The sequence below is a fragment of the Primulina huaijiensis genome, chromosome 2 (assembly GCF_012295235.1).
Source record: "Primulina huaijiensis isolate GDHJ02 chromosome 2, ASM1229523v2, whole genome shotgun sequence".
Classification (NCBI taxonomy): Eukaryota; Viridiplantae; Streptophyta; class Magnoliopsida; order Lamiales; family Gesneriaceae; genus Primulina; species Primulina huaijiensis.
The window spans coordinates 2,800,942-2,812,513 of record NC_133307.1 but is presented as its reverse complement, the minus strand read 5'-3'; the positions used below and the strand labels follow the sequence as shown (position 1 = coordinate 2,812,513).

Below are 11,572 nucleotides of genomic sequence, written 5' to 3'. Positions count from 1 at the left end.
CAAATATAGTTAACGAGAAAGAAAAATATTGCGAGTGAAAGTATATTGAAAAATAGTAACACATTGGGCAGGATATTGTTCTTCTTCAAAATAAGTTATTATGATCTTAATTTTTGTAGAGAAAAAATCTAAAATCTATTTTTTTAAATATAGATTTGAGAACTTTTTTGAAAATTTATCGAAAAGACTTGCAAGTATCTTGTACGTTTTCATAAATACATTATGATATATTATAAGAGTAAGTCTCATGTGAGACGGTCTCACGAATTTTTATCTGTGAGACGAGTCAATCCTACTGATATTCACAATAAAAAGTAATACTCTTAACATAAAAAATAATACTTTTTCATGGATGACCCAAATAAGAGATTCGACCCACGAAATTGATCCGTGAGATCCCCTCACAAGAATTTTTGTGATATTATAAATAAATGAAAGCTAAATCACACAATATGACTCCATTTTCAAGAGAGGTAATATTTATCCTTGTGATATAATGTTTTTTCCTATAAAGCCCACCTATATAAAATTATAAGCATTTTCAACTCACATGTGTTTTTTTTAGAATGTGCCTCATTTTAATTTCCTCTTTTCCATTTTTAAAAAACACAAGATTATGAAATATTAGTTATTTTATATAAGACGTTCCAAGGTATTATATGCTTATCTGTCCAATCAAGAGATGAGAAAATTACTTTATGTTGTAATAATACTATAAAGACCACGATGATTATAACAATTATTTATGCGGCTTTTAAATACAGAAATACATTTTTCACCAAGTGTTGAGGAAAAAAAAACAATAAAGCATAATTTATATTTGTATTTTATAATAACATTTAATACGCTTTTTTATCTTTTTATGGACACAAGAAACAAAAACACGAAAAGGCAGTGTCTGGTTCATGTTTTATGCTTCAGGAACATTTGGGAGAGAGAATTGTGTAGTATGAATTCAAGAAGCACGGAAAAATAGATAAACTGAATGCACTCATCTCTTACATCCATGCCCCGTCATTTATGTTTTATTCATGTGGAAAGTCACTCGCTCACTATGGGTTATTTCGGCCATTCTTCAACCATTGATGTTTGGTCGAAACCCGGTAGCGGGCGAACGACTGCTTCCGAGAAAACAGATGGCCGGAGCAAATAACCAAATCTCAACCGAAAGAATATAATTGGAAAACATATATAGTAAACTGGGAGGATTCATCTGAGGAAATCAATTTAAATCCTGGATTTTCGAAATGAAAAATTATGGACGGATATCTTCCACTTTCCCCAACCTCAACCCAACAGAAAAAGGAAAAATGTAATCTCAATATGTACCGGGTGCTAGCCGACAAGGAAGCAAATTCCAACCCTCAAGGCGAACCCAGGAACGAGAGCAAACGCTGCAAAATTCATCCTCGTATAGCACAACGATTTGTTGGGCAGAAGCTTACTTAAGTAGATGAAATAGAGCACAAAGTGTGATGATTGCAAAATTTTCCGGATGACTCCGTGAACAAACAAGCTAAACAAACCTTCCTTTCATACACTTTCAAGGCGATTTCTTAGGTACATTTTAAGCAAGACGGGTTATCATGTACACATCGTTGGTAAACATCAACCCAACCATGCATTTGTTATTATCTCAATTCATGACTCCAAAGTTTACGCTAAAACCTTACAACCATAAATTCACAGATCAACACCATTATATTACAGTTCATAAGGTTCAACCTTAACAATAGAAAGAAATCAACTTGGCACGGGCACTGGGACATAAAACAGCTACTATTGGAATAAGATTCTCTATTTACCCATGAAGATGATGCAATAACCTCATTGGTTGTTGATTGGGTCATCCTCTCCATCACAAACATCCTTGCACGAACTAAAGACAACCAAAAAAAGGCAAAAAAGGGAAAAAAAAACCAGGGAGGAAAGAGAGAGATGGGAAGTGAATAGCAAAACAACGAGAGCACGAAAATGTTATTAAAGTAAAGCACCATGCCCTGGTCGGGGGGAGAAAAAATGGAGATTAGTTAAGTACTCATTCAAAGGGTGAATTAACAGAAACGATGGGATCTTTTAATATATTATATTAAGAAGCAAGATTACATTAACAAACCACACAGAAACATGTGCAACTAACGTGCAAGTGCTTGGGCAAGTGCTTGGGATGTTACAGGCGTCGCGAGGGGTAATTACACTGGACACTTTGTGTATCCTTACAAAAATAACTATGTTAAACAAATAGATAGAATCCAACACCTAAAATGGGGATAATTAAGTAAAACACATTCACCAGAGATAATCCGTAAACATATTGAATAATGAGCAGCACAAGCGAAAATGAGAGAGGATGTCCTCCCTAATTATCTTTGTTTTCCAATATAAATGAAAAGTAGTGTTAAAATGAAATAAAATGAAGGAAATACCTGTTAAAAAAGAATAAATGACTGAACAACAAATTAATCAACCCACCCGCCACATCTGACTTGATATCTGCCTTAAGAGTACCTTGACCAAACAACTTTCAACAGGAAGAGGAAGTAAAAAAGGGTATGGAAAGAAAAGGAAAAAAAGGAAAGAAAAAGGAAAATGGGAGAAAGAGAAAAGATAAACATAAAGACGAGGAAAAGGAAATAGAAAATACAGTACAATTATCAACAAAATATTATTGTTTATACATATCCTAATGCAACAATTGTAGCTAATACTCCCAAATCATGGAGCATACTACACACGCAACAATGAACCTTCTGCTACATCGGCAAATGCGGTTGTTGCATACCTTTCAGTTACAATCAGAGAAATTCAGCAGATCCAAATCAACTGATTGAGCAACAAGAAGCAGCTGTCCAAATACCTGCATCTTCATGTGTTGTAACAGGCCCACCAAACCAATAAATTTATATTAAAATGAAGATTTATATCAACCATATCAGACAAAATCATCAATCCAACAGTACTAGTCAATCAGCTGTTCAGCAAGGAAAGGACACAAGGCCACGTTGCTGAATCCAGGGTTAACTCATAAAATTGAACTTAGTTTGCTAGGATATTCATTAAATTCAAATTTAATGATTTCCTATAAAAAATAAAATTAAAAAGGATATAAAAAGAAAATGTGATATAAGTTTGATGTATGGTGGATGAAATTTTACAAGAAGGTAAAGGAATCACACTTAACCAACATCAATTCTTGAATATACTAACACAACCATTAATATCAAGTAGTTTGGAAAATACATTTCATGATTGGATCAGCGAAACACACTTCTTGAAGCGTTTTAAAAAGAGCAAGCAAGTCTCCAGACTGCATCGTTAATCTATTCAACCTCAGCCCTGCAAAAGAAACAAAGAGCACATTCATCACTTCAAGAGATAAACCACCTAATTGTATTGACCATCAAATAAGAAGGCCCGAGTTCTTAAAGGAGCCTTTCTCCCAGTTAATCACATGTTGGTTATCAACCCATACACCTCTTGAAAGCAGTCCTTCTAGCCTAATGTTCCTCAACATGACTTTGCTGATGACCACTTCTTTGATCATCAGCCTCATCTCTTTCAAAAATATTCTGCGAGACTACTTCACTTCCAACTTTGTCCTCCTCTGTATACATCAATTCATCCAGCCTGTCCACAGAGACATCACCATGTGTGATTGATATTTCATTCTTATTTTTAATAACTTTATCTTCATGTTCCATAGGATCAGTATCACTTAATTTATGATTATTTTCTTCTGAGATAGACCCCGAGTGCTTTCTGTGTTTGGACTTGTGGTGATCTGAACACTTATTGCCTTTATGTTGCTTTCCTTCAGTAGATCTTGATCTGGAATGCATTCTATCCTGGTGTTTTGATTTCTCTTCTCTGGCCCCTTCCGATATTTCACTTGGCCGACGCTTATCTTCCTGGGATCTGGACCTCGAGCTCCTTCTGCGTTTCGATCTGCTTTCTTCCGGAACTCTCGGAGAAGATCTGCGTCCATGAGTTCGATCATCTACTGAGGTTGATCTGGAGCGTCTTTGACTTCGATATTTAGACTTTTCTGCTCTTCTTCCGTCTTTTTTATCACTAGAGTGATGCTTAACTTCAAGAGACCCCGACCTAGAGCGCCTTCTCTGTTTTGATCTAATTTCATCATCCCCTGAAGATGAAGACCTGATCCTATGATGCCGAGGAGATCTTGAATAATGATGGGATGACTTTGTTGTTCTCTCTTTTGGATTAATTCGGCGACCCTTTGGCGAACTTGAATCAAATCGATGAGAACTCCTAGTTTGAGGGCTCACAGTTCTGCTCCTGTTTCTCCTTGAAACAGGTGAACGGCTATCACGCAACCTATCCGAGTCCCTTCTTCTACCTCTATCACTGCGATCCCTACTATCCCTGAAATATCTTCGTTCTTTTTCATTGCTCACGTAATGGCGAAATCTCCTAGGTGATCTGGATCTGTAACCACGAGCTCGGCGAGTTGGAGGCGAGAATGAGCGAGACCTCCTCCTCGACCGGTAATTCACAGGAGATGCTGACTTGGACCTAGATCTTGACTTGGTTCGAGTAGCAGAAGGTGACCTGATACAGACGTCAATAAGTGAAGTAACTAAAAATTCAATGTTTTTTCCTTGAGAAATAAAGAATGACTGTATAATATATATGATATATATCATACATAGAGCATATCTAAATTATCTACAAACTGCTAATTTCCAAGGAAAAAAACTTAACATATAAGATAAATAAATCCCAAGTCAGGGAAAAACATGCAGTTAATGAACTGTGGTAAAGAGAAGATCGTAACCAAAAATAACTCATGTTTTTTAACTGTATCAGTAAATTCAGTACAATAGTAAAAGATATAAAAAGAAGCCTATGACATTTTAGAAAACAAAATATTAGTTCTTCCTTATGGGTATCATTATATAGGATACAGCTCAAAGATCTATTTAAAACCAGCAGCATGAGAAAAACATGCCATAAGAGCAACTGAGGGGTAGTTACTGAATTTAATCCGGGTAAGACTAAAAAATTAGCATGTGTGATGCCGATGCATACCTGTACTCAACAGAACTCGAGCGATTTTTTTATAAAGTTAAAACTAAGTGTAAAGTCTTCAAATTATTGTTATGACAGGAGCAAACTAACCAACTGCTTTTCAACTGTAATAAAAACCATACAGGAAACATATTCCAGGCCACTGTCATTAGAATGTCAATAATACAGTACATACAACTGCATTGACTCCCATAATATGCATAGCGGTGATTTCGAGAATATTTTGGATCCCCATTTCAGTTTCAAAACCATTTTTATTTCACAAATAAAATTGCATCTTAAAAACTTCTACTCCAAGGCTCCTCCAAATTTATTGATAGCAAACTTTCCTGACAGTAACCAATCAAAGGCGACTGAGATCAAAAGTAACATACCTTGATTTTTTATCAGAATCCTTTTCTTCAATAACCAGTCCATCTGCTTGCATCTTTTTAGTTATTTCTGCAGCCCTGGCGGCAGCTAAGTCAGTTGCAGACTTCATGGTTGCAGCTCTGTTAGCAGCCTGTTGTGCTGTAAGTGCTTGCTGCATCAACAGAGCCTGCTGAAATTGCATTTGTTGCATTGCAACAGCTTGCTGCATCACCAAAGGCAGAGAAGATGAAGCCAGTGGTGAATTCAAAACAGGCTTCGGCGGAAGTGATTTAGCCATTTCGACATTCAGAGGACGACCCCCAACATCCATATTATTCAATGCCAAGGCAGCTGTAGCTTCTTCAGGTTTTGAGTATTCAATGTAAGCGAAATGTTTTGAATCAGTGATATTGCATTCAACAACTGTGCCACCAAAGCCAAAGAGCTGTTTTAACTGATCCACAGTCAGAAGTGGGCTGAGATTGCTAATTTGCACAGTTTTTTTAAGGGAATCAGCCTTTCCTTTTTTATCAGCTGATCCTGATAGATTAACAGAATAAATAAGTACAAATTATCAAAATTCTTCAGAATCAGTATTGACAAGACAAGTTAACAAATCTAATGACAAAAACTATCGACGGCATAGCAAAATTGAAACCGTAAAAAATGAGAGAAATCAAAATAGATAGCATTAACAAAAACATAAATAAAAAATCAAGCAAGTCCCTGATTTTATGTTATTTAACAATTATTCATAGGAACTCAAAACTTTTGGACAAGACTATATTGGTTGAGCTTGGAGAGTGAAATTCTTACCAGAGGAGTCTTTTGAGGAATTAGCTTGGACCTGCGCAGCATGGGCTTGAAGAGCCTGGGCGGCAACAATTGCCTGAGCAGCAGCCATTGCAGCAGCAGAAGGTGCCATTGGCACTTGACTAAGGGTTCCCATGGTAGTGGTTGCAGCTAGTGCAGTCATCAACAGATTGTGAGGGGGGTGACTAAACTTGCAATCAGTTTTCGCACACCGCCCACTAAGATGTTCTCGACAAATTTCGCCAAGAGATTGCCCAATTCCGGGTAAAATTGCTCCACCAGAGGCCCCAGAAACAACACCTGGAATCATGCCAAGCAACCCAGGAAAAGCACCAGATACAGAACCAGAATAATTTGGCATATTCGGCATGGTCTGGTTAACTAAATTCGGAAACGAAGCTGCTGGAGCCATCCCAAGAAGCCCTCCAGAGGGTGTCCCTGGATAAAAGAACTGCGATGTTCAGATTTGTACCACGTAGTTATTGATAAAATTTCTTCCTAGCCACCAAAAAATGCACTGAAGGAATTTAGGACAAACGATGTAATTCAATTCCATCAAGAAATGTTGCTCCCTCATTCAGAAATAGTAAAATTTGATTGATTTAAACTTTAAAATATATATGATCCATAATTGGAGCTCAAGAGAATGAAATGGCATATGCTAAATCCAACGAAAAACTGACCAACTAATCCTTGATATATTTTCTAGCATTTCTCCATAAATTACAATTGTCAATGAACTACTTAGAATTGTCAGTGAGGAGCACATGAAGCACAAAATTCCATATATATAGAACTTGTAAATGCTCATCCGGTGGTAGCCATGATCAACCCAACAAGTATGAAAAACACAACAGAGCATGAAGCCCTAAGAAATATCAATGGAATGTTAGTAGTCAAAAGCGGTCGCCTTGGTCGCTTAAGCGCAAAGCGACGCGAGGAGCAAAGCCTGCGCTTCGGGGAACTCAGAAGCGCAAGAGGTCTACGAAGCTCACGCTTCTTTGCGCTTCGGTTGGGAGCGAAAGGCGATCGTCTGTTTTATAGAAACCGTACAACCAATTTATTTTTTAAATTCTGCATACTTAAAATTCAAAGTACGATTTTAAGTCTGCCTAAGGCCCTAACAATTTTTAAAAAACAAAATTAAGCCCAGCCCATCTAAACCATCGTTGTCTTGCTTCTCAAATCTCACCACTCACTGCCTCGCCTCTGCACTGCCGTCTCTGTCGTGTTCCCCTTCTCTTTTGATGCCCAAAATTGGTTAACCCTACTTTTAGGAATTTCTGTAAAAAAAATTAAACTGTGTTTTTTTTTCAATAATAGGTGATTGTTATTTATTTTTTAGTTATTTAACCATGTCAAACACAACAATTCCATCAAATCGAAAGGATATTGCTTGGAAATAAACACTTCCGGATCCTAAAAATCAAAATATTATATGTTGTTTTGTGGTAAAATAACAAATGGTGAGATATATTGGCACAAGCCACATTTAGTTTGGGGTAATAGAAATGTGAAAGCTTGTCCAAAATGTCCACTTCGAAGAATGAAATGGATTATATTCCTCATTCAGATGACATTGTTGATTTGAAGAAGATGATATTCAAACTAAACTGAAGGGAAACCACCAATATCTAGTTCAAGTATCCCTTCTACAGTACAGGGTAAAAAGTGTAAAAAAAAAAAAAAAAAANGCCCATTGACGGTTAACCTTTATATTGTGAAAGATGTAGAAGAAATTGTCAAAAAACACATACGAAAAATAAAGGCCAATATGATGAAAATAAAAAGAAATTAAGAGAATATGATGTTCAGAAATTTGTTACGTGGATGTATGATGCCGGAATTCCTTTCAATGCCGTTAAATATGATTCTTGGGTAAAATATCAATATTCTAAAGAGGCTGCTGGAAAACGTGTAGCAGAAGTTATATCGATGGCTTCTTTTTAAAAAATTGCAGTTTTTGCATTAAAAGTTGGCGTCTCATTGCTGAAAGTATTGCGGCTTGTAGAATGTGAAAAAGGTCCCTTATGGGTTACATCTATGAGACAATGGACAGAGCCAAAGAAGCTATTGCTCTATCATTTAATAATAATGAAGAGAAGTATCGTGGTATATTTGAAATCATCGACAAAACATGGAACATTCAACTCCATTAAACTTTTTGCATGCGGCTGGATATTTCTTATATCCCGAGATTTTTTACTCAAATCGTGACATAGAAAATGATGAAGAAGTGTTGGAGGATGTCTGTACAAATGCATAGCTAGATTGGTGCGAGGTGAAGAATTACAAGATGAGATCACAAATCAATTGGAGAAATACAAAAAAGTAGGACATTTTGGTAAACTCATACAGACAAATAGCTCAAAATCACCAAATAAATAATATTTAGTGCAATATCAATTTATTTATGAAATATTACTAACAAAATAGATACAAACTTTGGATGATAAGAAATTTGATCTTATATATTTTTTTTGTTTCGACTTTCAAGCCGAATGGTGGTCTTCTTATGGTGCATCAACACCTGAATTAAAAACATGTGCAATGAAAATTTTGTACCTCACATGTTTTGCTTCAGGCTGTGAACGTAATTGGACAGTATTTGAACAAGTAAGTTAGAAGTGAAGTTTTTTATACGTATTAACTTTTATATTATTGGAGTACGAACCTAACTTCTTACTTTCTAATTTTTTGGAATATACATTCTAAAAAAAATAGGTTGTCTCAACAATGATTGAATGATTTGGTATATATCAAATACAACAGACCGTTGAGGCGAAGATATGACATGAGAGATAAGATTGATCATATTTCTTTGTCAGAAATAGATTATAGTAATGAATGGTTGTTGGGAAAGTTGGGTGACGGTGATAAAGACAATTATGATAACGATTTTGTCTATGAAGATGATGATTTGCATTGGAGTGATGTAGCACAAACGGCTGGGGTTGGTGAAAGTGCATATGACTTTCGATCTCGAAATGCATCTACTTCGAAAGGAGCATCATCATCCACTTCAGCAAAAAAGAAAGCAATCTTCAACTCGAACTAGTCTTGTCGATGAAGAAGATATAAACATTGATGATGAAACTGAAGAAGAAGATATCGATTGATACAAATCAAGCGATGAGGCTGATGACATAGATTTAGAAAATGAAGATTATTATGACATTTAATATTTTATCTATCACATTTTCAAAGACTTATTATTTTATTTTTATTTTTTGATAATATTTTGTTTATTGCGTTTTTTTCCGCAAAGTGTGCGCTTCTCTTTGCGCTTTAAGGCCCAAGACATTGAGCGCTTTTTTGTGCTTCGCGCTTTTGACAACTATGATCAAAATAAAACAACAAGAAGTTAAAAAAACTCATAATAGTTATTTTAGCAACCAAAATTATTCAAGATTAATAAAAATCGAAGACCACAAATCATGCTTTGTTTATATGCACACGACAACAAAGCCCATTGAAACACATCCAAAAGCAGATCCACGGGTTGAACTGGAATTTTGTCCACTCAAGAGTTACCAGAGATAAAAATCTTATTTCTTTTCTGTCTAAAACCTTGGAAAAAATTGAAACTAGGATCCTCTTAGAAAAATTTAATGAAAAACAAAGGAAAAAATGATTTTTTCTTTGAACAGTTTGAATTATGGAAGCTGAATTTCCTTTTGGTTCACCCCGTAAACGGCTTATATTCATTCCTTGATATATTAATAGTGTGTTTACCCCCACCTGAGGTTCCAACACGTACAAGTTGTAACATAAAGTGTTTTAGAAACTAACAGCATTACTATACATTCAAATAAAAATTTTGAAAGCTTCGACGCCTTTCTGTAGAATGATTTATCATATTTCATGATCAATAAGAAAAACAATGCCACATTAAAACATCAATATGATTACACAAAGTAATACGTGGATAAGAAGTTAAGCACATATATATATAGACAAGTCGGCTAGCATTGAAGCTCCAAATTTTACTTCAAGGTTCCAAAATTTACGTCAAGGGTTATCTTTCGTTATTCAATCAGAACAGTAGTGCAAGATAGAGCTTTAAATACATGCATAAGAGTAGCAGATGCCGAAAGGATTCCTAATCTTGGTGCCAATTTTACCACCGCATACAAAAATGTGCACTTCCAAATCCAAAAAGCAAAAAGAGAAGAGGAAACCACATACCAGTGCTGAAAAAAACAGGGAACGGACTTCCCATAATTGGCTTCCCATTGCACTCAACATTCACCATATAATTTCCTCTCTTAGGCACAACATATGTCACACTATACGTCCCATCACCCATATCCTTAACTATCCCATTCTGGTCCGAACCCCCAACCCCCATCCCCGGAGCAATCCTCACCACCACGTTAGCCCCTCCCCGTGTCACATTCCTCCCATCACTGTCTTTTGTGACGACAGCAAACGTCGCCCCCACACACGCCGTCCCGCCCGCAATGCCCGCACCCTGCGCCATACACCTAGCAGGGTCCACGGGACCCGCAGGTCGTGTGTTCTCCGATGATTTATCGTCATCAGAATCAGAATCCTCGGAGGATAACACGGCGGAAGCGGCTTCAAGTTGTTGGGTCTGGGATTTGTTGAAGGTGGCTTCAAATGCGGCTTTGGCGGCGGCGGTCTTCTCTGCTTCGCTTTTCAGCTTGGCTTCCTCAGCTTGCTTCATCCATATCGGCTGCTTGGCGACTGCCGTTGCCGCCACAACCAGGTTGCTGGAGTTGTTGTTATTGATGCTTCGATCGGCCATTGGACGGCAATCTCGAATAAGCGAACCCTAATTTCAGGGTACGTCCGAGAGAATTGGGAAGATACTATCGGCAACAATCGGGGATTAGAGTGATATTTCAAATAAGTAGGGGGTTGTTTGAAATTCTAAAAGAGAAGCCTTTAAAGTAGATAACTAAGATTAAAAGGGCCATGCAATAATTTTTTGGCCTTAAATTATAGTCTTTTTTACTTTTGACCCGTTTACCCGTAGTTTGGATTTGGTTTTGGTAAATTTTGATTCCATTTTTCAAATGTTTAATCCAAAAAATCAAATTATTTTATTTCAGTTCAATTAAGTTTACTTTTCTGGTATTACTGTTTAGTTTTAAAAAATCAAATATTTGATAACTAAATAAAACTAACAATTTAAAACAAATATGATCGAAAAATAATAACATAATTAAATATAAGTAGGTTTCCTGTGAGACGGTCTCACGAACCTTTATCTGTGATACGGGTCAACCCTACCGATATTCACAATAAAAAGTAATACTCTTAGCATAAAAATTAATATTTTTTTATGGATGACCCAAATAAGAGATCTGTCTCACAAAATACAACTCGT

General features: G+C 36.3%; 1 protein-coding gene across 5 annotated transcripts; it reads right to left on the bottom strand.

Annotated features, from left to right (window-relative positions):
* Nucleotides 1-1,517: 1,517 nt before the first annotated feature.
* On the bottom strand, nucleotides 1,518-11,078 carry LOC140964134 (uncharacterized). 5 transcript variants are annotated; one of them, XR_012172826.1, is made up of 6 exons: nucleotides 10,405-11,078; nucleotides 6,220-6,654; nucleotides 5,427-5,943; nucleotides 3,241-4,572; nucleotides 2,783-2,857; nucleotides 1,518-2,521 (listed from the first exon to the last, which is right to left on the bottom strand). XR_012172826.1 is itself a non-coding variant. In XM_073423671.1 (4 exons), exons 1-4 carry the CDS (start codon nucleotides 10,985-10,987, stop codon nucleotides 3,498-3,500), a joined length of 2,610 nt encoding a protein of 869 aa, XP_073279772.1. In that variant the 5' UTR covers nucleotides 10,988-11,078; the 3' UTR covers nucleotides 2,342-3,497. The 5 variants fall into 5 exon arrangements, 2 of the variants coding, with proteins under 2 accessions (XP_073279772.1, XP_073279789.1); XR_012172829.1 differs by having other exon boundaries at nucleotides 1,518-1,879; XR_012172825.1 differs by having other exon boundaries at nucleotides 1,518-2,857.
* Nucleotides 11,079-11,572: the final 494 nt, after the last annotated feature.

What these genes read in the sequence shown, in the direction of transcription:
- LOC140964134 (XM_073423671.1), bottom strand. Translation starts at nt 10,987, where the DNA reads ATGGCCGATCGAAGCATCAATAACAACAACTCCAGCAACCTGGTTGTG. An exon ending in CCCTGTTTTTTTCAGCACTG is followed by an intron (nt 6,655 to 10,404) that starts GTATGTGGTTTC and finishes TCTTTTATCCAG; the next exon opens with GGACACCCTCTGGAGGGCTT. An exon ending in TTCCTCAAAAGACTCCTCTG is followed by an intron (nt 5,944 to 6,219) that starts GTAAGAATTTCA and finishes TTAATCTATCAG; the next exon opens with GATCAGCTGATAAAAAAGGA.